Here is a 22,545-nt window from a genome sequence, read left to right as displayed (position 1 = left end):
TCTTTTTGATAATATTTTATAATATAATATTTTATATAATATAATATTTTATAATATAATATTTTATAATTATTCAAAACTAAGAAAAGAATAACTACCTTTTGCTTTTTCACTTCTGCCCTCCAAAGTAATGAATGCAACATGTTCTCATGGCTGCTAAGTCATCTGCTCATGCTCATAGAGATACAAATAAATAAATATATACATATATACATATTCCATGCTCATGTAAATACACAAATATACATACAAATACATATGCACAAATATATACATACACACTATATTTAGTTAGAAGGGGAAAAGGAAGTTCAAATAGGTTTTAAAAAATCCATAATACCACACACAGTGGCTGTAATTCTAGTGACTCAGCCTGTAATCCTAGCTGAATCAGGAAGCTAAAAATCTGAGGATCATGTTTTGAAGCCAGCCTAGGTAGGAAAGTTTGTGAAACTCTTATCTTCAACTATCCATTTGAAAGCCAGAAGTGTGGCTTAAGTATTACAATGCCATCCTTGAGCAAAAATGCTAAGGAACAGCACCATTCCCCTAGTTGAAGCCTCAGTACTGGCTCAAAAAAAACTAAAAATCAATCCATGTATTTAGAAACCCTTTACCTGGAATCTCCCAAAGGTTTTAAACACCTCATTAAGATCATGATAGCTGTTCCTATTATACATATGCATACATATTAGATTATATTCACATATATATCCATCCCTGTATGTTGTTATTAGGTTATATGTTTTGTAGGAATATAATTCTCTCATAAGTATAAGTTCCTCACACTTTAAAAGCAGGATTTATTCCTGATGATATGCAACTCTAGACAATTATGCTCACTCTTCTCATTTTAAGTTCTACTATTTTTGAAAATCTTAAGCAATATTGTATATGTTTGGTTAGATCTAATTCATGACACTCTTCCCTGGCCCTCCTTCTACCCAATCTAATACCAGCCAGTTGTATCAAATAAATAATCTCAAATATTACTAACATTTTACTTTTCCCAGGAAGACCTACTGATCAGGCAGCAGAAAAGATGATGAAAGATGGTGGCTGCCACTTCCCTTCAGAATTTTTTTTTCTGGTCATGGGGCCTGAACTCAGGGCCTGGGCTCTGTCTCTCAGTTCTTCAGCTCAAGGCTAGCACTCTGCCATTTGAGCCACAGCACCACTTCGGCTTTTTCAGCTTATGTGGTGCTGAGGAATCGAACCCAGGGCCTCATGCATGCAAGGCAAGAGCTCTATCACTGAGCTACTTTCCAGCCCTTCCCTTCAGAATTTTAATCTTTAACTCAGATCTAAAGAACTACATAGACTTCCATATTTTTGTTTTGTTTGACCATTGGATTTTATTATCTTATAGAACATGTGAAAAATAAGCCCCTGCTATTTTCTGCACAAATTAACTATTGTAATATAGTCTGTATGGTATGTAACCTTGTGCAAGAAATTAATTTTAATTCACTTATTTTCTTTTTCAGCTTTTTTAAAAAGAAAATTATTGGCTGGGTGTGATAGCACATGCTTGTAAACGAGCTATTCTGGAGGTAGAGATCAGAAGCATCCCAATTCAGGGCCAGCCCAGGCAAAATGTTAGTGAGACTTCATGTCAACCAACAAGCCGTGTGTGGTGATACAAGCCTGTCATCCCAAGTACAAGGAATTTTGGTCCAAGCTGGCCCTAGGAAAAAGCATGAGACCCTAACAGAAAATAAGTAAAGCAAAAGGGCTATGATGTGGTTCAGGAGGTTAAAACACCTTACTAGCAAGTGCAAAATCCTGAATTCAAACCTCAGGACTGCCAAAAACAGATCATTATTATTTTAAAGGAAATACAGCATGAAACAGGAAATTACTTAAATTCATTATCATTCCACTTCTTCTTTCTTTCTTTTTTTTTCTGCTTATGTGGTGCTAAGGAATCGAACCCAGGGGCTCATGCATGCGAGGCAAGCACTCTACCACTGAGCCACCTCCCCAGCCCCCTTATTTCTTTCTTAAATTAGCTTACATTAGTAATACAGAGGGGATTTATTTTTTATTGTTATTATAAAGGTGCTGAATAGAGGGGTTACAGTTACACAAGTCAGGTTGAATACATTTCTTTCTGGATAATTCCACATTTTCCCCCCTCTCTCTCCCAGTTTTTTCCTCACATTCACATCCACAATTGTTTTTGTTTTTTTCCCCCCACCCACAATTGTATACTTCACTTTCAACATAGTTTCTAGTATCACTGCTGCATTTGTTCATCTGCTGTCCCATCATTTCTATATACCTCCTATTACCCTCCCCCCAAAAGATAAACAGACAAGACAAAAAGAAAAGAAACAAAAATGACAATGAAGAAAAAAATCTTGTTTCCATTTCCTGGAATTCATTTTAATAATAATTATTATTATTATTATATATTATAAAACATATAATAATAATAATAATTATTATTATATATTGTACAACATATAATAATAATAATTATTATTATTATTATTTGCCAGTCCTGGGCTTGAGCTCAGGGCTTAGGCACTATCCCTGAGCTTCTTTTTGCTCAAGGCTTGCACTCTACCACTTGAGCCACAGTGCCACTTCTGGCTTTTTCTGTTTTCGTGGTACTGAGGAATCCAACCCAGGTCTTCATGCATGCTAGGCAAGCATCTATCACTAAGCTACATTCCCAGCCCCAATAAATATTATTTTATGTGATCAGATACACATAGGCAACACCTTTGAGTTCCTCTCCTAAGAGAATCCTCCTTTGGTCTCACTGTGTGTGAATGTCTAGAGTCCTGTATAATTTATCATATCCCAGTGTATTTTAGTTCTAGCATTTGTATATGACAGGGGTGAACTTCTTTGTAACCATCCCATATACGGGTATTTTTTCTTTTTGGTCAGTTCTGGGGCTTGAACTCAGGGCCTACACAGTCTCTAAGCCTTTTCACACAAAGCTAGCACTCTACCACTTTGAGCCACAGTACCATATCCAGTTTTCTTGTGGTTAACTGGAGATACGAGTCTCACAGGCTTATCTGCCCAGACTGGCTTTGAACTGAGATTCTCAGGTCTCTGCCTCCTGAGTAGCTAGGATTACAAGCATGAGCAATTGGTACCTGGCTTCTGCACATGTTTACAATGTATTTTAATTAATCTCACTCCCTCTGTGACAAATATTTTTAAATTACTGTAACTGATTTTTTTTTCCTTTAAATGTGCTAACTTGTTTGGGCTATAGAGACATAATTTCTTAATTGACAGCTATTAGACCCTTTTGGGAGGCTCTGGTTGCCTTGAGCAAATTACTGTCAATCAGGCAACTGGACTGCCCTCATGCCAGCACCAAAAACCCAATACCAGCTCCAGAAGGCACTACTTAGAAAGCAGCTTGTACTGTCATTTTTACCTAAGCTGAGAAGGTGAGAAGAGTTGAAATGATACTTCAGTCCAAGAGAAAATCATGGTTGGATAAAACAAAAACCTTCATTTGCATATCAGGGTGTGATTGGTAAAAAACAAACTCTTCATTTGCATAATAACCACAATAGGGACAGACAAACCCTTTCATTTGTATAATGAACTGTACTATCATTGGTAGATACAATGCATCATTTGCATAATGGACTGAATTATGATTGGTCCAAATATGAGTAGATGGCTCAGATTGGTGTAGTAATTCTTGTCCCCCCCCCCTTCTCTGTGTATTATATAAACAGGTTGCTTAACTAACTTTGTGAGCAGCTGGGAGATAAAGTCACTCCAACCAGGTCCTGCTCTCAAGAGCTAATAACAGAGGAAGAGAAGAGAAGCAGTGGCCACCTAGTAAGAACAAGCAGCAGCATGCAACAGAGAAAACTGGCAGGTTGGTCTAGATTGGGTGGCAAAAAAAGATACCTCTCACCACAGGAGAGAGCTGTAACACACACAGGGCCTCAAACTCTGTGTGGCTGCTCTAGATGATGGCTGTTGCCCACTGCCACCTATTTCACTCTACAAAGTTGCCAGGAATATCTGAAGGAGCTACTCCTCACCTAACCATCACTTCTACCGAGGTAAAGGGAGAGAACCCCAGCCATCTGCTTTGTAACATATCTATCTGTACTATTTGTACAAGTTTTCTGTGTATCTAACTCCATTTTAAAATTAATTTCATTTTTTAAAAGATCACAAAAAATATAAGTATGATCCAATATGGAAAAGGAGGAGATGGTGGGGTGCACAGCAGAGACAGTTTAGCTGGTACCTCTGCTCTTTTCTCTCTTGGCCTGTGGGACCACTGACCTAATATACAGACCATGAAGCCACTAGCCTGGTAACTTATGTGAAGCTGCTCACCTCTCTGCACTTCATCTCTTAAAAGTAAATGTCCTTCTGGGCACCAATGGCTCACACTTGGAATACTAGCTACTTGGGAGGCTGAGATCTGAGGATTGTTCAGTTCATCCCAGGAAGGAATGTCTGTGAGACTCTTATCTGAAATTAACAGCAAAAAGCTAGAAGTGGAGCTGTGACTCAAGTGGTAGAGCACCAACTTTGAGCAACCCCTCTCCCCAAAAAAAAACTGAGGGACAGCACCCAGACCCTGAGTTCAAACTCCTGTACTGGCACCAAAAAAAAAAAATCACTGTCCCTGCTTTCCTACTTTGTCATGCACTAGCACATAGTAAATCCTAAATATTTTGTCAAAGAAATAAAAAATATGGCTAAAAGTTCATTTAGTAACTAGCTATCATTGCACAGAACAAGGTGATGTAGTTTGGTTGCTAAGGACCAGTTAGTGGTTACCATAGACACCTTAGAACCTTGAAAGCCATTATTAGAAAATTGCCTTCCCTTTAAGGTGGACAACTGGACTGTCTTAGTCTAGTAAGAAAGCTTAAAAGCTCAATGAGCCTTCGTTTGTTCTACATAGTTTATGGCTTTAAACCAAGAAGAACCAACTTCTTATCAGATAAATAATTAGTTACTTCCAGGTAAGAAAAATTATCTTCATATTATAGATACGAATTCTTAAAGTGGTAGAAGTGGTAGGCCTAAGTGTAGGTGATTTCATCTCAGACTATCCAGGAAGGATAGTAATTTAGGTGGTTCTCTTGGTTATCCTACCTACTCTCGAAAACGTGTGTTGTCAATTTGACCTTTCTTGGTGTCAATGGCAAATATCAAGCTAGGAAGCTCCACCAATGATCAACAGGCATAAAGCCAAGTGAAGGTGGCAGCTCACACCAGTAATCTCAGTTACATGAGTCAGGGATCAGGAGGGTGGAGGTTCAAGGCCAGCAGGGGCAAAAAAAAAAAACAATGAGACCCCATCTCAATCAGTACCTGGACATAGTGACAAACACATGTCATCCTAGCAGTTCAGGACGCATAAATAGATAGTATCAATCCAGGACAGCCCAGGCATAAACACAAGACTCTATCTGAAAATTAACTAAAGCTAAAAGGACTGAGGATGTGGCTTAGTGGCTCAAGTGGCCGAGTTCAACCTCTAGTAAATGGGAGATAACTATCAGGGTACCAGAACAATGAGCCACTGATGTTTCAGACTCCATATCTTCTCAGCCTGATGAGTAAGGCTAGTGTTTTGATCAAAGACACATACAAGATTTCCCTTTTGTCTAGCATACACAAGAGCAATTCTCCAGGAGGTCCTTGTGGAAGCTGAATAACTTCATAGGGAGTAAGCTGTGCTCTAAGAAATGCTATGAAATGTGAGTCTCTGGAAATGGCAATTCTCTAACACTAGATGACTGGATGACTCCACAGACACTTGCCAAGTTACCTGTTACTAACTTGTCACATAAACTGCTCATCAGATAGTAAAGCCCATCTAAGTATCACCTGAAGTAATTTCCTAACCCAACCAAATCTTCCTGCAACTCTGGACACCAACATAATTATCTATTAGGGAACTGGAAATCTAAAGTAAAGCACAGAGAGGTATTCTTTCATACTCACTAGGATGGCTATGGACAAAAAGACAGTGTCTGAGAGAATATGGAAAAATTGGAACTGTCCTAAATTGCTAGTGTGCATGTAAAATGTTATAGTCATCTTGCACAATAGTCTTGAAGTTCCTGGTAAGGTTAACCATCGATATGTTACAATAACACAGAAATTAGACCCAAAGGAAGTAAAAATATGTCCACACAGATACTTATATACAAATAACCTACCACTTATGAGTGGAAAGTTAAAATGTGAACTATCCATAGAATGGAATTTTTTCAGCTATCACAAAGAATGAAGTATTGATACATGTTAAAACATGATGAACCTTCATGCAACTGCCTAATTTACCCTTTTTACTTAGGTAGTCACTTTTAAATTTGGCTGCACATTGAAACATTGGGGGAACTTGTACAACCCCCTGGGAATCTCTGAGAGAAGGGCACCTAGATTAATGTTTGATATCCTTTGGGCTAGATAATGTCTATGGTCTCTTACAGCTCTACAACTACATGGAGCACCCCTTTGAAGTGGAGGCAATAAGATAACCAAGCCCAACACAAAGATGTTACTTAGAACAGGTCCAATAAGTCTTTTTTTCCCTGGTAGTACTGGAGTTTGAGGACAAGGCCTCACACTTGTTAAGCAGATGCTCTACCAGTTGATCCATATCCCCAGCCTTGGGACTGGGGCTTGGTCTAAAACCTATGCTTCATTTAGAATTACTACACAGCAGTAATTCCAGCACTTGGGAGGCAAAGGAAAGAAAACTGTGAGCTTGAAGTCAGCCTGGGCTACACAGCAAGGACTCAGCTCAAATCAACAAAACCTTAGACTGTTCTACAATGATCAATCACGCACTCCTGCAAGGTTGAATAAAGATATTCCTAGAAGGAATGAACTACAGCTAAAGAAATAGGCCTCACCAGATTGGGTTGCTTTAATAACAAGTCATTCTGTTTCATAGGAAGCTACATATTAAAACCTGTCACTGAAAGAACAATAAAATAAAACCTGTCACTGGCGTTGAGGATAACCTGTCTATGACATTTATAGATAAGGAATTCTAACAGTCTCAGGCTTTCTAATTAACAGCATCTGTGTAAGTATAAGCTGACATAATTTATAATGGGCTTGATTTCTCATTTGCTTTTTTCCTTTAATGTTTATGAACCAAGGTGAATCATGTTCCGGCTACTCTCCGCCTGCTGGTCCCTGCTAAAAACAAATGAAACTAGACCAAGGTGATGTTAACAATGATTTCTCTAGACCCATCCCACCACCTCATCCTGTGTATCTGCCCACAGTCCCTCAAGGGACACAAATGAGCATGATATAGTTGGGAAGTGATTCAACAGCATCTGTAGGATTGGGAACAGAGTACAAGGAGGATGTCAATCCTTCAAGGGAAGTGAGTCAGACAAGAAAAGCATCCTTTGAGGTTTGGGGAGGGGTTCCCACACCACCTACTACCACATTGGCTGGGCATTTTACGATACGTGCATTGGGACTACTGTAGGCCAAACTTCAAACACTAGGGAATAGAACTTTCCAGTCTAAAAATTAATAGTGCTTTTATGACTTTGGCTCATTTTGTTTTTCCTTTTCCAGGAATGTGACTATCATTGTTGTTGGCTTGAACAATTCTGGCAAAAGTGCTCTTGTGGATGCCTTTCAAAGATGTGAGAAATAAGACCATTAGATACTATTGTGGTTCTCTTAAGGTTCAATGAGACAATTAGTCCATCCTTGCATTGCAGCCCTTAGTTTCACTCTTTTTGAGAATAAGCACCTCTTAATACAAACAGTCCCCTCCTTGCGTATTAACAGTCTGTTTATATAATGTCTGTCATACATTCCCTTAAGGGACATCCTAATTGAGTCTTCTCGTGGTGTCAAAATGAGTGTGCCCAACTATGTAAAGAATTGCAGTCAATTATGAAGGATGTTTTCAAATGATGTCAGTTCCACAACTCAATTAAAGTGGAATTTGGTCTAGATAAGAGACAGTGTGAAATAATAAAGAAGTTTAATAACATGAAAGACTTTGTGACAGCTAATATAGCAAGTTGGAACTTGAGAAATGTTGTCAGTTCAGAGATGTGTAAGCTTAATACCACATCTCCACTTTAATAGCTTGACATTTCAAGAAGCAGTTGCACAGAATTTCAGGGAGCTATTGTGAAGCCCTTGGTAACTGCTAGTGAATCAAAAGCCAACACCATGTCTGACAGAGGACACCTCCATCAGTGTTTATTCAATGAAAAGGTATGAGACATGGCTGAGTTTCATATCACCGTACAACCCTCAGCAAAGTACAGGAAAGGGCTGACCTGTTTGCTTTGCTCCTGGACTACCTGGGACCCTCTCAATTTTCTTGAACTATAGCAGTGGCCTTTTGGTTGGCCTTGCCATCTCCAATTGTTCCCTCTATGCCCAGAACCACTCAAAATTTTTCCATGCCTTCCTATTCTCTCCCTCCCCACCCCCGCCCCACCTCCTGTGCTGGTATTAAGGATGGAATTCAGGGCTTCATGTTCTCATTTGACTTTTTTGCTCAATGCTGTCACTCTACAATTTGAGTCATACCTTCAATTCCACATTTTTTGCTAATTACTTGGAAATAAGAATTGCATGTACTTTCCTGCCTGGGGTGGCTTCAAACCACAATACTTAGATGTCAGCCTCCTGAATAGCTAGGATTACAACTGTGGGCCATGAGCACCCAGCACTACCCATTATCTTCAAAATAAAACATCCATTCCTTAGCAGCACCAAGGCCTCTAGTGGTTCCTACCCCCTCTTTTAGCTTAATTTCCTGTTCTCCCCACGTATGTCCTCAGATACAATCAACATGAATTCCTTGTCATTTCCCTGCCACCATAGCATTCTAATCCACGTGCTACACTTCTGTAACACCACTTCCTAGCATTTCAGACTCTCAGATACTTATTGAATCACTCACCTCAAGACACAGCACAAACTTAACTACAGGAAAGCCTCCTCAACTCCCAGTGCTTCTTCACTTGATCCCACACTCTTCTCGCTAGTATGCATCTTTGCACAATTGCAGACACATCTCTTCACGTTTAGGAGAATAGGCTCATATAAGGCCCACAAAATCATTTGGTACATGATGGGACAGACATGTATGATTTTTGGATGTTTGTTGGATGTCTTCAGCCATCTTCCTGAATTTATAATTTTGTATGGCCTGTGAATAATGTTATAAGTATCCAAATGGCCCTTGGCAGAAAAAAGATTCCCCACTCCTATGATCTTGAGAAGTAGTAGATTGTTCCATCTGTGTATCTTTATCCTCTGTACTATTAGTATCTTCAGGTAGATAATATATATTTGTGGAATGAGTGTTCTCCTCAGTTCTCAGTTCCACCATTCCCTTGACACTACAAGCTGCTGTTTTATACATTCTTCTTTTTTCTTTCTCTCCTTTTGCCTTTTCATATATATATATATATATATATATATATATATATATATATAATGTGTATATGTACAGAGGGGTTACAGTTACATGAGTAAGGTAATGAGTACTTTTCCTTCAGAGCATTATTACCACCTCCTTTGTTTTTCCCCTACCATTCCTTCCCTCCCCACCTCCCCAACTCCTCCCTCCCTCCAAGTTGCAAAGTTTGTTTTCAACATAGTGTCTTGTACATCTCATTGTTACAATGGGTCGAGCTGTATCCTTGTTTCAGCATTTTGTTATTTCCCTTCCCCTCCTCAAATTTGAAATATATATATATATATATGTATATATATATATATACATATATATATATATATATGTATATATATATATATACATATATATATATATATATATATATGATGCAGGGCACTGGAATCAAATACAGTGACAATAGGGGTTATACCATGGGGGAAGAACATACAAAAGAAACAAAAAAAAAATCACAGCAACAAGGATAAAACCTTTTATGTCCCTATCTTGGGGTTCATTTTGCTTAGCATCATCTTATATAGCTTTTGACCTTTTCTGCTTGTCTGGTAAGATTATCCTAGACATATAATAGTTATTGCAAATAAGGGAAACCATGGGACCTATGTTTCTTTGGGTCTGGCTTATTTCACTTAATATAATTTTTTCCAAGTCTTTCCATTTCCTACCTGCCACCAAGAGGAGCTCCAAGAGCCACATTTTAGCTAGTGGCTCAGCCTAGCACCCCCCTTAAAGGCAGCAAATTTGAGTCCTCATGTTTTATGGTACATTCATTGGCACTTCTGCCTCTCCCAATTCTCTGATAGGTAAGAAAGTAAAGGGCAGCAGGGTAGAGAAGCAGCCAAAATAAAAGGAGTCAAAATAAAAATGAGAAAAAGCCAGGTGCCAGTGGCTCACGCCAATAATCCTAGAGACCCAGGAGGCTAAGAATTGAGGATGGTAGTTCCAAGCCAACAGGAAAGTCCACAAGTAGCCACCAAAAACCTGGAAGTGGCAGAGAGCTAGCCTTGAGCAAAAAAATCTCAGGGTCAGTGTCCAGGCCATGAGTTCAAGACCCAGGACTCACAGAGAGAGAGGGAGGGGGTAAGTGGTACTCAAGAGGGAAAGTGGTACTCAAGTTGGGCCTTGAACAAATGGATTTTAGGTGTGAATCACTGGCACATAGCTAGAGGTTCAAAACTAACAAAACAGAAAAGTCCACAAGACTCCATCTCAAAAAATAACCAGTAAACTATAGGCTAGAGGTGTGGCTCCAGTGGTAGTGCACCAGCAAAGCAAGCCTAGCAAGTATGAGGCCCTGAATTCAAACCCTGGACCACCAAATAAATATATAAGTAAATAAATAAATAAAGTATTAAAATATCCCCTTTCCTATTAAAGTTTATTAGTAAGTAGAAGGAGATCATAGAACTTACAACACTGTAATATGTCTTATTATAATGTTAAGTCTAGAAGAAAGATATCTGGACTGAGGATGGGGGTATGAGGGAAAACTTTCTGGAATAAACAAGATCTAAATTTTTACTTGAGAAAATAGGCATTAACCAAGCACAGAATAATGGAGAGAATGGCAGCTGGTGCAGGCCAAGGGCAAAAAAGAGCATGCGTAAATGTAGAGTGAGGGAAGAGGGGCAAATGAATATAGGAAGGAATAGACTGGATGGGAACCAGGAACATTGTGGTCACCAATCAGGTTGAAGCATCAGGAGACAGGTCTGATAGGTTTTGGATGTAAAGTCTGCATTTTCTCCTAGGAGAAGTGGACAACACTAAAAGCCACTAAACCTGGAGAAGGTAGTGTGGTACAGTCATGGTATAGAAGAATACATATATGTGTATGAGCAAGATGTTAGGAAACTTGGTTAGAATTTTTGAGAGCAGGATCGAGGCAAGGATCAACAAAACTGATGTAACTATATTTCTCCACATTGTGGTTGCTTCTCTCTGTCCCTATGTGTAGTACTTCCCAGCAAGACACAAAACAGTATAAAACCATCACTGACTACACTCCTGCTTGATGAGTATGAAGTATCCATCTACGATCTGATTGGAGACCTAAGGGGCCGAGATAAATGGCCAAACTACTATGCTCAGGCACATGGATTTATTTTTGTCCTGGATTCTACTGACTTAAGACGCATGCAGGAAGTAAAGATCGTCTTAACACGTCTGATGTTTGATAAAAGAGTGGCAGGGAAACCCATCTTACTGTAAGATTATGCCTTTGTGTCCTACTTCCCCTTCCCAATTTGTACCTTAAGAGAAGTACAGAGATTAAGGGCTGGGTGGTCCCCTTGGGCTCAGTTAGGTTCTTTAGGGACTGTTTACAAGAGCCACTTTATACCATATGCTACCATGTGGGACATGTAAATTAAATGTACACAGATCATTTTGCAGGTATGCATCAAAGAGAAATGATAATTGAATCTCCTATCATCAACCTTTGACTCTTCCTGAACACTCCTTTCCTGAATTTGCTTCTTATCTTTTCTGGTTTCAGAAAAGTCATTACTTCAGAGAACAAACACTACTTCATATAATCGGTACCAATGGTTTCCTCCTTTAGGAGGCTGCTTGAGTTACATAACTGGCACTTATTGTGGGGTGAGAATTCAGGTGGTCAGGCCATCCTCACTACATCTAAACTCCCTTTATGCCTTTTTCATTCTACATTAACAACCCCAACAATAGCATGAACAGAGTTTGAGAGAAGATGTAAAAACTCAAATCTGTTCATATCACAAGTGATTCGAGGGAAGTGAAAAATGCACCTTAGTGATTCAAGTCATTTATGCTATTATTTCCTCCACTGACAGTTGACTAGAACTTTTTCTAGCTCCTTTCATTTGAATGTCTTGAAACCTAATTCCTAGATATGTAGCAGCTAAATTAGAATCAGAGCTTCTCTTCTAGACCTTTGCTTCTATTTTGGTTTCACTTTTCCTTTTTTCTATCTTCCCTCTCCTTTATGCCCTGTTCTAGCCTAGCAAACAAACAAGACAAGAAGGATGCTCTGTCGCCTTGTGATATTATTGATTTTCTACTTCTGGAAAGGCTAGTAAATGAGACTAAATCCATGTCCCGAGTGGTAAGTGTCAACACCTTCCTTCCCTATTTTATAGGGCCTGCTAGATGCAGACCTGGCCCAGTCCCTAATCAGCCCCTTATGGAAAACAAAAGACGCTCCATGCTGGGCATCATGTACATTGATGATTTCTAATTGCAAAACACTCTGCCTTCAAAACAGCAATATAAAGTTGGAAATTTTTGTATCCTCATTATATAGATAAGAAATATAGAGGCTGAGAGACTCTCAGTGACTTGCTCAAGGTTATAGTTAATCCAAGACACCAAAAACACTTTACTAGAAGATCTCAGCCCAGTGGGCACTGGTGGCTCATACCTATAATCCTAACTATTCAGAGGCTGAGATCTGTGGATCACTGTTCAAAGCCATCAGGGAAGTCCTTGAAACTCTAATTAACTACCAGGAAATCTCCAATTAACTACCAAAAAGTCAGAAATGGAGCTGTAGTTCAAATAGTAGAGTGCTAGCTTTGAGCAAAACAGCTCAGTGACAGCACCCAGGCTCTGAGTTCAAGCCCCGGGATCAGCACACATGAAAAAAAGACCTCAGCTTTTGATACATTTATCTACTTTCTCAGATATAGTTGCTGCATGATTCCTAAGAGGGGTAGACCCTATTTAGGCACAGTACAACTTGTGTACCTCTGCTGTTTAGATGAGAGTGATCAGGCCTGTGGGGACCAGGGGTCCTGGGATCCAGGTCTGAGGCCTTCTTTTTTTGTCACAGGAGCCATGTTCAGTCACCAAAGACCTCCAAAGGAGAAACTATCAATCAATAATTTCAGGTCTACGCTGGCTATTAGCTGCCATTGGAAATAAATATGAGGAGATATATACTCACAAACAAGTATCTACTATGAGCATACCATCTTGCAAGAATACCAGAGCCTCTGGAGAAAGATGTACATCAGATAGGTACTAAGCTGGCTCCATTAGATTTACTGATAAGAGTAGAATCAGGAGTCAATATTCAAATGAGTAGGAGGTTGTGGGAGATGCTTGACCTCTGCCTAGCACTGAGCAACTCATTCAGGATCAAACAACCCAAATGGGAAAGCAATGGCTACCAACACTCCAACATGGACAGGTACACTTCTTACCCTGACACAACTTAAGTAGTCACACCAGTGAGCAGAATCACAAAAAGGTAATGAAAACCTAACAGCATTACAATTTCTCCAAAACAGGGCTTCTGTTCCCTGGCTTGCAATGTGCAGGAAAAAAAGGAACACAAGTCCCTTAAGGAGGCCTATTGGCTTTATTCTTTGCATGGATATCATAGAGCTCCCTTCATGTTCTTAGCCACTAGTTCTCTGATCCTCCCAATAATGAGGCATAAGGGAAAAGATGAAATGATGAAAAGAAGAAACAGAAAAATAAAACAAAAGATTATGAAGGTTTTGAGGAGTAAAAGCCTAATGTCCTCTTGCTCTGTTGTTACTTTCATTGTCCAAAGGCATATTAACAGGAATGGTGTAGTAGCTTCAGTATGTTAAGAAGACTGAACTGTGTATTTCTACTACTGCTTTGTCTTTCCAAACTTCTCCAGCTTCCCTGCCAGAGTGGGAATGTCTAAAGAGAAAAGGCAGCATTTTGAGAAAAGACAACATTTTGAGAAAAGACAACATTTTGAGAAAAGACAGCATTTTGAGAAAAGACAGCATTTAGGACAATGCACAAAGGAAGCTAGACCACTAAAGTCAATCCTACAGGTAAATAAATGGCTCCTTAAACATTATTTCCCAAGGTTAATCCTTGAACTCTTGAGCACTGAATGATTATTTCCCCCATCTTCTTGCTGTACAGAAAGATGGTCTACGATTGAGGCCCAAAAAAAATATATCAGTAACATTTGCTTTGGATGAACCCATGAAGGCAGGTGAATGTTCCAAAGGAAATAGAGTTCTGAACAATATTGAGCCTTACTGCAAACAACGTAACAAATTAAGGGCACCAGTGCAATATGTTGAAAACAATCTTTTTGAAGGTAATGTTAAATCAGTGATAAAAGAAGAAAAGTTATATAGGCTTCCTTCCCAATTTCTACAATAGAAGTCCTATTTTGAGCCTGAAAGTCTTTTCTCACACTATGATTGGTACTTATAAGGAAAAGTATAGGGAGAGTGCCTAGGGATCAGTTTCTGCTCAGCCAATGTGATACTCTAGCATCTTTCTGCTACTGTAGGGTTATATTGAAGGTTATCATTGACAGTAGTGGAAGTACAGATTGGTACAGACATTTTAGAGGGTTTAACTGACTCTCCCCATCCCTCCTCTCATTTTTTTATTTTTTTATTTTTGGGTCCGGTCGTGGGGCCTGAACTCTGGGCCTGGGCACTGTCCCTCAGCTCTTCAGCTCAAGGCTAGCACTCTACCACTTGAGCCACAGCGTCACTTCTGGCTTTTTTTTTCTTTTTGCTTATGTGGTGCTAGGAAATCGAACCCAGGGCCTTGCATGCAAGGCAAGCACTCTACCACTGAGCCACCTTCCCAGCCCATCAATACATTTTTTAAAAATGTTGTTGGACATAGTGACTCATGCCTATAATGCCTAGTAATCTCAGCTATTGGGAGGTGGAAACTAGAAATATCATAGTTTGAGTCCAGGATGGCAAAAACTTAGCAAGCCCCCTTCTCAATAAGTTGTACAGGCCTGTCATCCCAACTACACAAGCTATAAGGAGGAAGGCTGGTTCAAATCTGGCCTCAGCAAATACAACAGACCCTCTCCAAAAATAATTAAAGCAAAAAAGGGCTGAGGGTATGGCTCAAGTGGTAGAACACAACTGCCTAACAAGTACAAGGCTCTGGTTTTAAGCCCCAGTAGAAGCCATTTGAAGCAATAGTCTCATTTCCTGAGCTGTATAGATAAGTACCAAAAAAACTATGCTTGAAGTTATTCCACCATAGCATTGTATAGAAAAGGAAAATGATGGAAACAATGTAAATGGGCAACAAGGAGGAATGGCTACATTGGATCACATCTGGTCAAATTCAGTGGAGACATAAAAAAGGCTAATGCTGACATGGAAATTTTTCTACTACATGTCATTTTTGTACATTATAAAGTATATAGCTAGATATTTGGAGGGGCAACATCAAAATATGAGGTGTGATTTTTCTGCAGAGATGAAGTAGGTGTTATTAAAAAGTAAAAGACCTAAGTGCCCTTCCTTAGATTTTTTTCTTTTGTGTGTTCTGAACATGAGTTTGAACTAAAGATCAGAGTGATCTCCCTTAGCTTTTTTTACTCAAGGCTGACACTCTACCACTTGGGCCACACCTCCACTTCCAGCTTTTTGTTTCTCTGCCCAGGCTGGTTTTGAACCACAATTCTCAGATCTTAGCCCCCTGAGTAGCTAAGATTACAGGCGTGCATGAGCCTCTGATGCCCAGCTTGGATTTTTGTTTTATAAAAATATCACTTCTTAGATGGCAAGTGAATAACTTTGAAATATTGTCTATGAAGGTGGCATAAGGAACTTCAATGAAATGTGTTGATCAACAGGAGATTGAGAGGGCAGGAAAAGAGAAAGCAATAGAGAGGGTTATTCTGAGCAAAACATATTATATGCACATCTAAACTACTATAGTGGTTCCCTTTGTTACAATTAATACACACTTAAAGGAAAAGAAGTAAACCTGGTGCCAATGGTTCACACCTGTAATCCTAGCTACTTAGGAGGCTGAGTGGTAGAGCACCAGCCTTGAGCAAAATAGCTAGAAGATAGGGTTCAGGCCTGTGTTCAAGATCCAATAGTGCAAACAGAACGTAATAAGAACCTCTTGTTAACAATTATACTTTTTTTGTTTTTAGTTTTCTGTACCTTTTATCTTGTATATAAGTTTATCTGATCCATAGTAGGGAAAGGTAATCACAGAAACAGCAGGACAAAGGATGATCTAATGCCACAATGATACTCACTAGATACTAAGTTGGGAATGAACTTTACAACCTGGGGGGAGGGATGTGGCAGGGAGGGAAAGCAAGAGAAGATGAGGGAAGAAGTAACAGTGTTCAAGAAGAAATGTACTCATTACATTACTTATGTAACTGTGACCCCCCCCCCTTTCCCGGCTCATCACCTTTCAATAAATAATAATAATAATAAAGACCTAGTACTGACACAAGGGGGGAAAAAGGAGTAGATGACAGAAAGTAAATCAGGCTCACATGGGGGGACAGCATTGGAAGGGTAAAAGAGACTAAATATAGTCAATGTAATTTATTTACATTGAAAATAGAAGAATAAAACCTGCTGAAATTGTTTTCAGAAAGGGGGGTAGAATAGGAGAGAATGATAGAGGAGATGAGATTGACTATAATACTTTATATGTATATGTGACAATGTCACAAGGAAATCCTCTTTGTACTAATGTATTTTAATAAACAAAAATGGACCCAAGCACTGGTGGCTTATGCCTGTAATCCTAGCTACTCAGGAGGCTGAGATATGAGGATTATGTAAGAAGCCAACCAGGCAGTAAAGTCCATGAGACTCAACTCCAATTAATCACCAGAAAACTGGAGGTGGAGTTGTGGTTCAAAGTGGTAGAGCCCTAGTCTTGAGTGAAAAAGCTCAGGGATAGGGCTCAGGCCGTGAGTTCAAGCCGCATGATCAACAACAACAACAATAAAAACAGAAAACAATAATTTCTTATAATAGGCAGATACCATTTATCCTAATACAATAGAAACATTTCTTATAAAGCTGTGAGGACCTGAAAGTTGTTGTTGGTCACTCCTCAGTGCTCCTCAGAACCCCCAATCACCAAGACTATGAACTGTCAATATCATGATGTCATCCTAGCTCTGACAGAAATCTGATCCTTCAGGTTACCCAGGAGCCTTGGGGTGTTATGCCTACATGGAGGGACCAGAACTTCTCTAAAGCAACAAGGACAAAATAGGCTCTGGACTCTGCATAGAAGGGGTAAGAATAAAAAATTACTCAACTCGGGTAGAGGAAGAAATGTCTTGCTGCAGGCACTGAAGAATTTTGGAATATATTATAACTATAGGAATGTGGCATAAAGAATCTCACTGAGAACTATAGTTGAATAGGGAGTTAGGCAGATGGAAAAAGAGAAATAGGCTCTATTAAAGGGATCGATACCACCAGGAGGGCTTTGGGCTAACAGAGAGGGGGGTAAATGAGGATGCATATGGTAGAAGGTAAATGAGGATGCATATGGCAGAAATAGTTTGTATGTATGAAAATTGAATAATGAAGCCAGTTGAGATTGTGTGGGAAATGGGGTTAAGGAGAGTGATAGATAGGGTGAGACTGATTGGGACATAATATATGCATATGTAGAAAGGTCACAATGAAACCTCCCTTGCATAACTAATGTATACAAATAAAATATTTTCTAAATAAATAAAAAGTATTGGCTTATTAAAAAAGAAGAGGAAATATCTTTCTAGATGTAAGTAGGTACCTCTAAATCTATCTTTAAATGATTTTGTTTCCATAACCTCAGAAAGTAGGGCAAAATGAGTGGGTATCTAGGACAAAGAGATGTTATGAGTTAGTATTGTGGTTAGTATTCACTAAGTACTAATCAGACTCTTAAAGGTCAGAGAGAAGAGAGCAAGAGTAAGAGAACGTATGAATCTGGGACATGGATGGGTGCCTTGTGGAGTATAGTCTACACCCCTGTTGGAAATTGGCCACTACCCTTCTACTCAAATGGTTTAGAAAGGAAATCTGGTACTTGGTTTTGCCTATAAGTGACTGACTATTTTCTTTCTCTGATTAGACTTTTAACCAACAACTACAGAGAAAAAAAGAAGGAAACCAAAAAGATCACCTCATACACTCATACCCCTGAGCAATGGGTTTAGCCCACAACAGGCAGGAGGGTTCAGCTTCTTAACTCCTTTTTGAAAACTCACTCCAGTCCACGTTCAAGTCCACCTACTTTTACATCACCACATACTTGAGAACCATCATTGTTTCTGTCCATCAGTGTTGTAGCCAGCCAAGTAATCCTATACTCACCAAAAGGCTCATTAAGTGAAGTAGCATCCATTTGAGAATGAATACAACCTTGGCAAAAAAGACTAACTTTGTACTTAGATGCTCCTGATGAAGCCTGTGAACAAAATGTCATTGATGACCAACTAAAATTGAGCCTTGGAAGTATAGGGTTACTTAAACACTTTTAAGGTTCGTATGTGTAAAGGGAAAGGCAAAATAAATAGATTTCTTGTTGTGAATTATGCTCTACTCAATCATTTGTAATTACTTGCCCCTCCAAAAATGAGTCCTAGCCATGGTTTGGGAAGCTCAACAATTGCTTTCCTATCCCTTGCAGAATAGCAGCTGCTCCCTCTCCTAACACCTAGAGGCACTGACTCCTCCCATTCCTAGGCTGCTGTGGTAGTTTGGGTTGGTGGGTCTTTTTTTTTAATCTTTAAATAGTTATATAAAGAAATTACCATTCCACATATCAGTTATAAGTACAATGCATCTTGATCGATGCCATCCCTTTCACTATTCTCCCCCATCCCTCTGGTGGTGGTTCTTTACTATTGTTGCTATTATTACCTCCATCATGCACCACACTTCCAATTGATTAGTGCCTTCTGGATGCCAGGCACAATGCTCTGTTCCCCACAGCACATAGACTTTGGGTGGACGTATTACACTTGACTGCATTTTACAGATGAAAATACTGTTTTAAAAAAAGCAAAACAAAGAGTTGAATCAAGACTTTTGGACTCCAGAACTGCTTTAGGCTAGAAAGATCCATTTAAAACTTTCTCAAATACTCTCCAGAAATAAAATGCTACAGCCAGGAATATAAATGCTGAAATATATGTATGTCCATGTCAGGAGAAATATGTGGATATAAATAAACACACCAGCAGTGCTAGCAGATGTGGTTCATTGAAGACTTCGTTTTGTTAGGGGCTGATTAAATGATTTACATATATACTGCCTTTCATCCTCACAAACCTATGAAGTCAGTTCTATCATAGACACAAAAAGTGCTATGTTCACGTAAGTGAGACTGTGCCCCAGTACCCATTAGGAGGTAACAAACCTGGTTAGTAGCTATAGAGTTGGGAAGAGCTTTATAGAACACCTAGTCTAGATGGAAAAACTGGGATAGAGGTAGGTTAAGTGACTTGCCCAAGATGGTTCATGGTCACTGGAAAAGCTTTACTTACAATCTATATGTCCTGTGTGCCCAAGACAAGCTCTACAGTGTCCCAAAATTCCGTGCCTCTCTTGAGTTTTTTAAAGCTTCTAACTCCATCTACTTTCTTATAAATTACCTGAAAAATATTAATGGATAATTCTGTTGACAAACATTCACCTGGGAAATAGCCAATGCTTCTACTGAAGAAACACTCTGAAGGATTAGAGATACAGCTCAGTGGAAGAGGACAACTTGCCTAGCACACACACACACACACACACACACACACACACACACACACACACACACACACACACACACACACACACATTTTATACAGACTAAAAATCAGCAAAACATGATTCTTAACAAAAGTGAGCCAGGCAAAGTGGCTTACATCTGTAATCCTAGGACTGGGGAAGTGGAAGCAGGAGGAATGTAAGTTGGAGGCCAGTATGGGGTAAGACCCTGTTTCAAAAAATCAACAGCAACATGAAAGAAAATTGGGTCACCCACATTTTTCCTTATGGTATATGTGTTTAGGAGGCAGACACACATTCTTAGCCAATGGGGAAGTGGGTGGATGTATGTGTGCCATAGGAAGATGAACAGGGTGAAAATTTTAGGTGAAACACTTCTAGCAAAACAATACTGGCGGTCAGAAGGAAAAAAAAAAACTGGGAGAAAATGAGGAAAGAGGTGACACTGTTCAAAAAGAAATGTACTCATTACCTGACCTCTGTACATCACTTTTATAATAACAATAAAAAAGAATACATAAAGATGTGTAAGGCATGCATGGTATTAGCATTCAGGAATTTCAGGCTAATGAAAGAACTTGCAAGTGAAAAAATTAGCTTATCATTGGCATTGACAATATTTTATGACATACAAAAATGATTTCAGTTTGGTTTAACAGATCATTTAAACGGCTTTCACAAGTGACATGCAAGCAAGCATCTGAACTTAAAAAAACTGAATACTGGCACACTTCCATTTGTGGAATGTATGTGCTCCTGAGTGTCAATTGAAATTTCATACATGAATCTATCAATCATAAAAACTTTCTAAAAGATTCTCCCATAAAGCCAATACACTTTTATTCAAATACAAGAAAAAACACTTTTCGTGTGAATCATAATTTTGTTGCTACAGCCTGTTAATATACTTTCCAAACCCTACATTATGCTGGTGAGCCAGCAATTTCCCCCAGTGACGACTGAAATAACAGTAATCCACCTCAAAAATGATCAGCATAATACATGGTGCATTCTAAATACCCCATTAAGTGTTAGATACTATTATCATGATTTGGAGGAAGATCTTGGCACTAAGAACATGGCACAAATGGAAGAGCACCTGCCTAGGAAGTGCAAGGTCTTGAATTCAAACCTCAACACTGCCATAAAAAAGTACTTCTAGGCTGAGATATGGTTCTGGTGGTAGAGCACCTGCCTAAAGGAAGAACTCAGATTGTCAGAAAGCTATGCTTCTACATTAAAAATAAATTAAGGATTTTATTTTGAAAGGTATCTCTTTAATCTGTAGAGATCAATTCAAAGAGCAATGTCTAAGACCTAAAGGAAAAAGAATATAGAGAATCCAGGGTAATTACAACCATTGTTTCTGTATCTTCTTTAATAATTTTAACTCAAAGGTTGAGGAAGAGATTTGGCTCTTCAATAGGATTCTCCAAAGCCCAGTTTATGTCTGTGTCCTGTTGACTTTATTATTCTTTCAGGTGATTGAAAGAAAATATAACAGGTGGACACTGTTAAAACCAACTGAAGAATATATTGCTGTCTGTAAAGATTTCTTGTCAAGATGTCTTGGATTGCACTTTACTTGAGGGATGACAGTGTAAATAGCTGAAGATTGTTGATAAAATAAAAACATCTAATTATGGAGTTGTGTGTCGTGTTAAAAGGTTTCTGTTTATGAAATATATTTACTAAAAGTAACTTAAAAACTAAGGAAAAGGGAAAGGAAAGGAAAAGAGGAAAGGAAAAGGGGAAGGGAAAAGGTAAGAGAAGGAGAAAAGGAAAGGGAAGGGGAGGGGACGGGGGGAGGGGAGGGGAAAGGGAAAACCAGTGGTAAATTAGGTTTGGAGCACGGAAACCAGCCATAGCTAACCTAACTATAAATACCTGGGATTTGAGAGTTGGTGCCTGGGCCACACCAGGAAACTTTGAATATGGTTCTTTCCTCCCAGGAATTACACCTCTTCAAGGCAGTCACTACTGTCAAGATAATCATGAAGTATGCTAAACACTTCACTTTGAAGAATCTTGCCAACCAGTGTTCTTAGACCTAAGATGTCATTGACTATGGCTGGGATAGAGATCAAGCCTGGATTTACTGCTTTGTTACTCAATCTTAGAAATGCTTTAATGGAACACCAAAACTTGGATATCTGACAGGAAGACATGCAGAGAATAAGAGCTGTTACCCAACTTCCTGAGTCTTGAAATCATCCTCTGATCTCACTTCATTTCACAGACACGCCTAGAAGAACTAGAGCCACAACTTCCCAGCACTGCCTGTTATTTCATCAGCTGCAACAATCAACCCTCCCACTTGCCCTTTCTCTTACTCCAGGTTCTGTTAAGACATACAGGTGGCACTGGTAGATCAAGCAAGGGAAAAGGCAGCAGATTCCGGATACCAGCTCAGTGTTAGGGTTTATGGGACAGGGACCATATGCCTCTATGCCCAAGCAACGTGTGACTCATGTTCAAGCAGCTTGGGGGACTAGGGTTTTGGAGGGGTTCTGCTGGAGTGATGGCATAGCAATGTTAAAGCACCCAGACTGTTCTGTGCACTGATGACTAAAAAATCCCATGAATCCCACGCTCATGCTAGTCACTACTTCC

At 39.3% G+C, this 22,545-nt stretch overlaps 1 protein-coding gene across 1 annotated transcript; it reads left to right on the top strand.

Moving 5' to 3' along the window:
* Window positions 1–7,137: 7,137 nt before the first annotated feature.
* On the top strand, window positions 7,138–21,421 carry Arl13a (ADP ribosylation factor like GTPase 13A). Its single transcript, XM_042683061.1, has 8 exons — window positions 7,138–7,196; window positions 7,564–7,634; window positions 11,394–11,643; window positions 12,416–12,521; window positions 13,248–13,435; window positions 14,070–14,232; window positions 14,327–14,507; window positions 21,414–21,421. Exons 1-8 carry the CDS (start codon window positions 7,138–7,140, stop codon window positions 21,419–21,421), a joined length of 1,026 nt encoding a protein of 341 aa, XP_042538995.1.
* The last annotated feature ends 1,124 nt before the right edge of the window (window positions 21,422–22,545 follow it).

Source organism: Dipodomys spectabilis, unplaced genomic scaffold (genome assembly GCF_019054845.1).
Source record: "Dipodomys spectabilis isolate Male_0828 unplaced genomic scaffold, ASM1905484v1 ptg000077l, whole genome shotgun sequence".
In the NCBI taxonomy this organism is placed as follows: Eukaryota; Metazoa; Chordata; class Mammalia; order Rodentia; family Heteromyidae; genus Dipodomys; species Dipodomys spectabilis.
Note: the sequence above shows the minus strand (reverse complement) of the source record. Positions and strands in the feature narration are given on the sequence as shown.

What these genes read in the sequence shown, in the direction of transcription:
- Arl13a (XM_042683061.1), top strand. Translation starts at nt 7,138, where the DNA reads ATGTTCCGGCTACTCTCCGCCTGCTGGTCCCTGCTAAAAACAAATGAA. An exon ending in CTAAATCCATGTCCCGAGTG is followed by an intron (nt 12,522 to 13,247) that starts GTAAGTGTCAAC and finishes TTTTTGTCACAG; the next exon opens with GAGCCATGTTCAGTCACCAA. An exon ending in GAAAGATGTACATCAGATAG is followed by an intron (nt 13,436 to 14,069) that starts GTACTAAGCTGG and finishes AAACTTCTCCAG; the next exon opens with CTTCCCTGCCAGAGTGGGAA.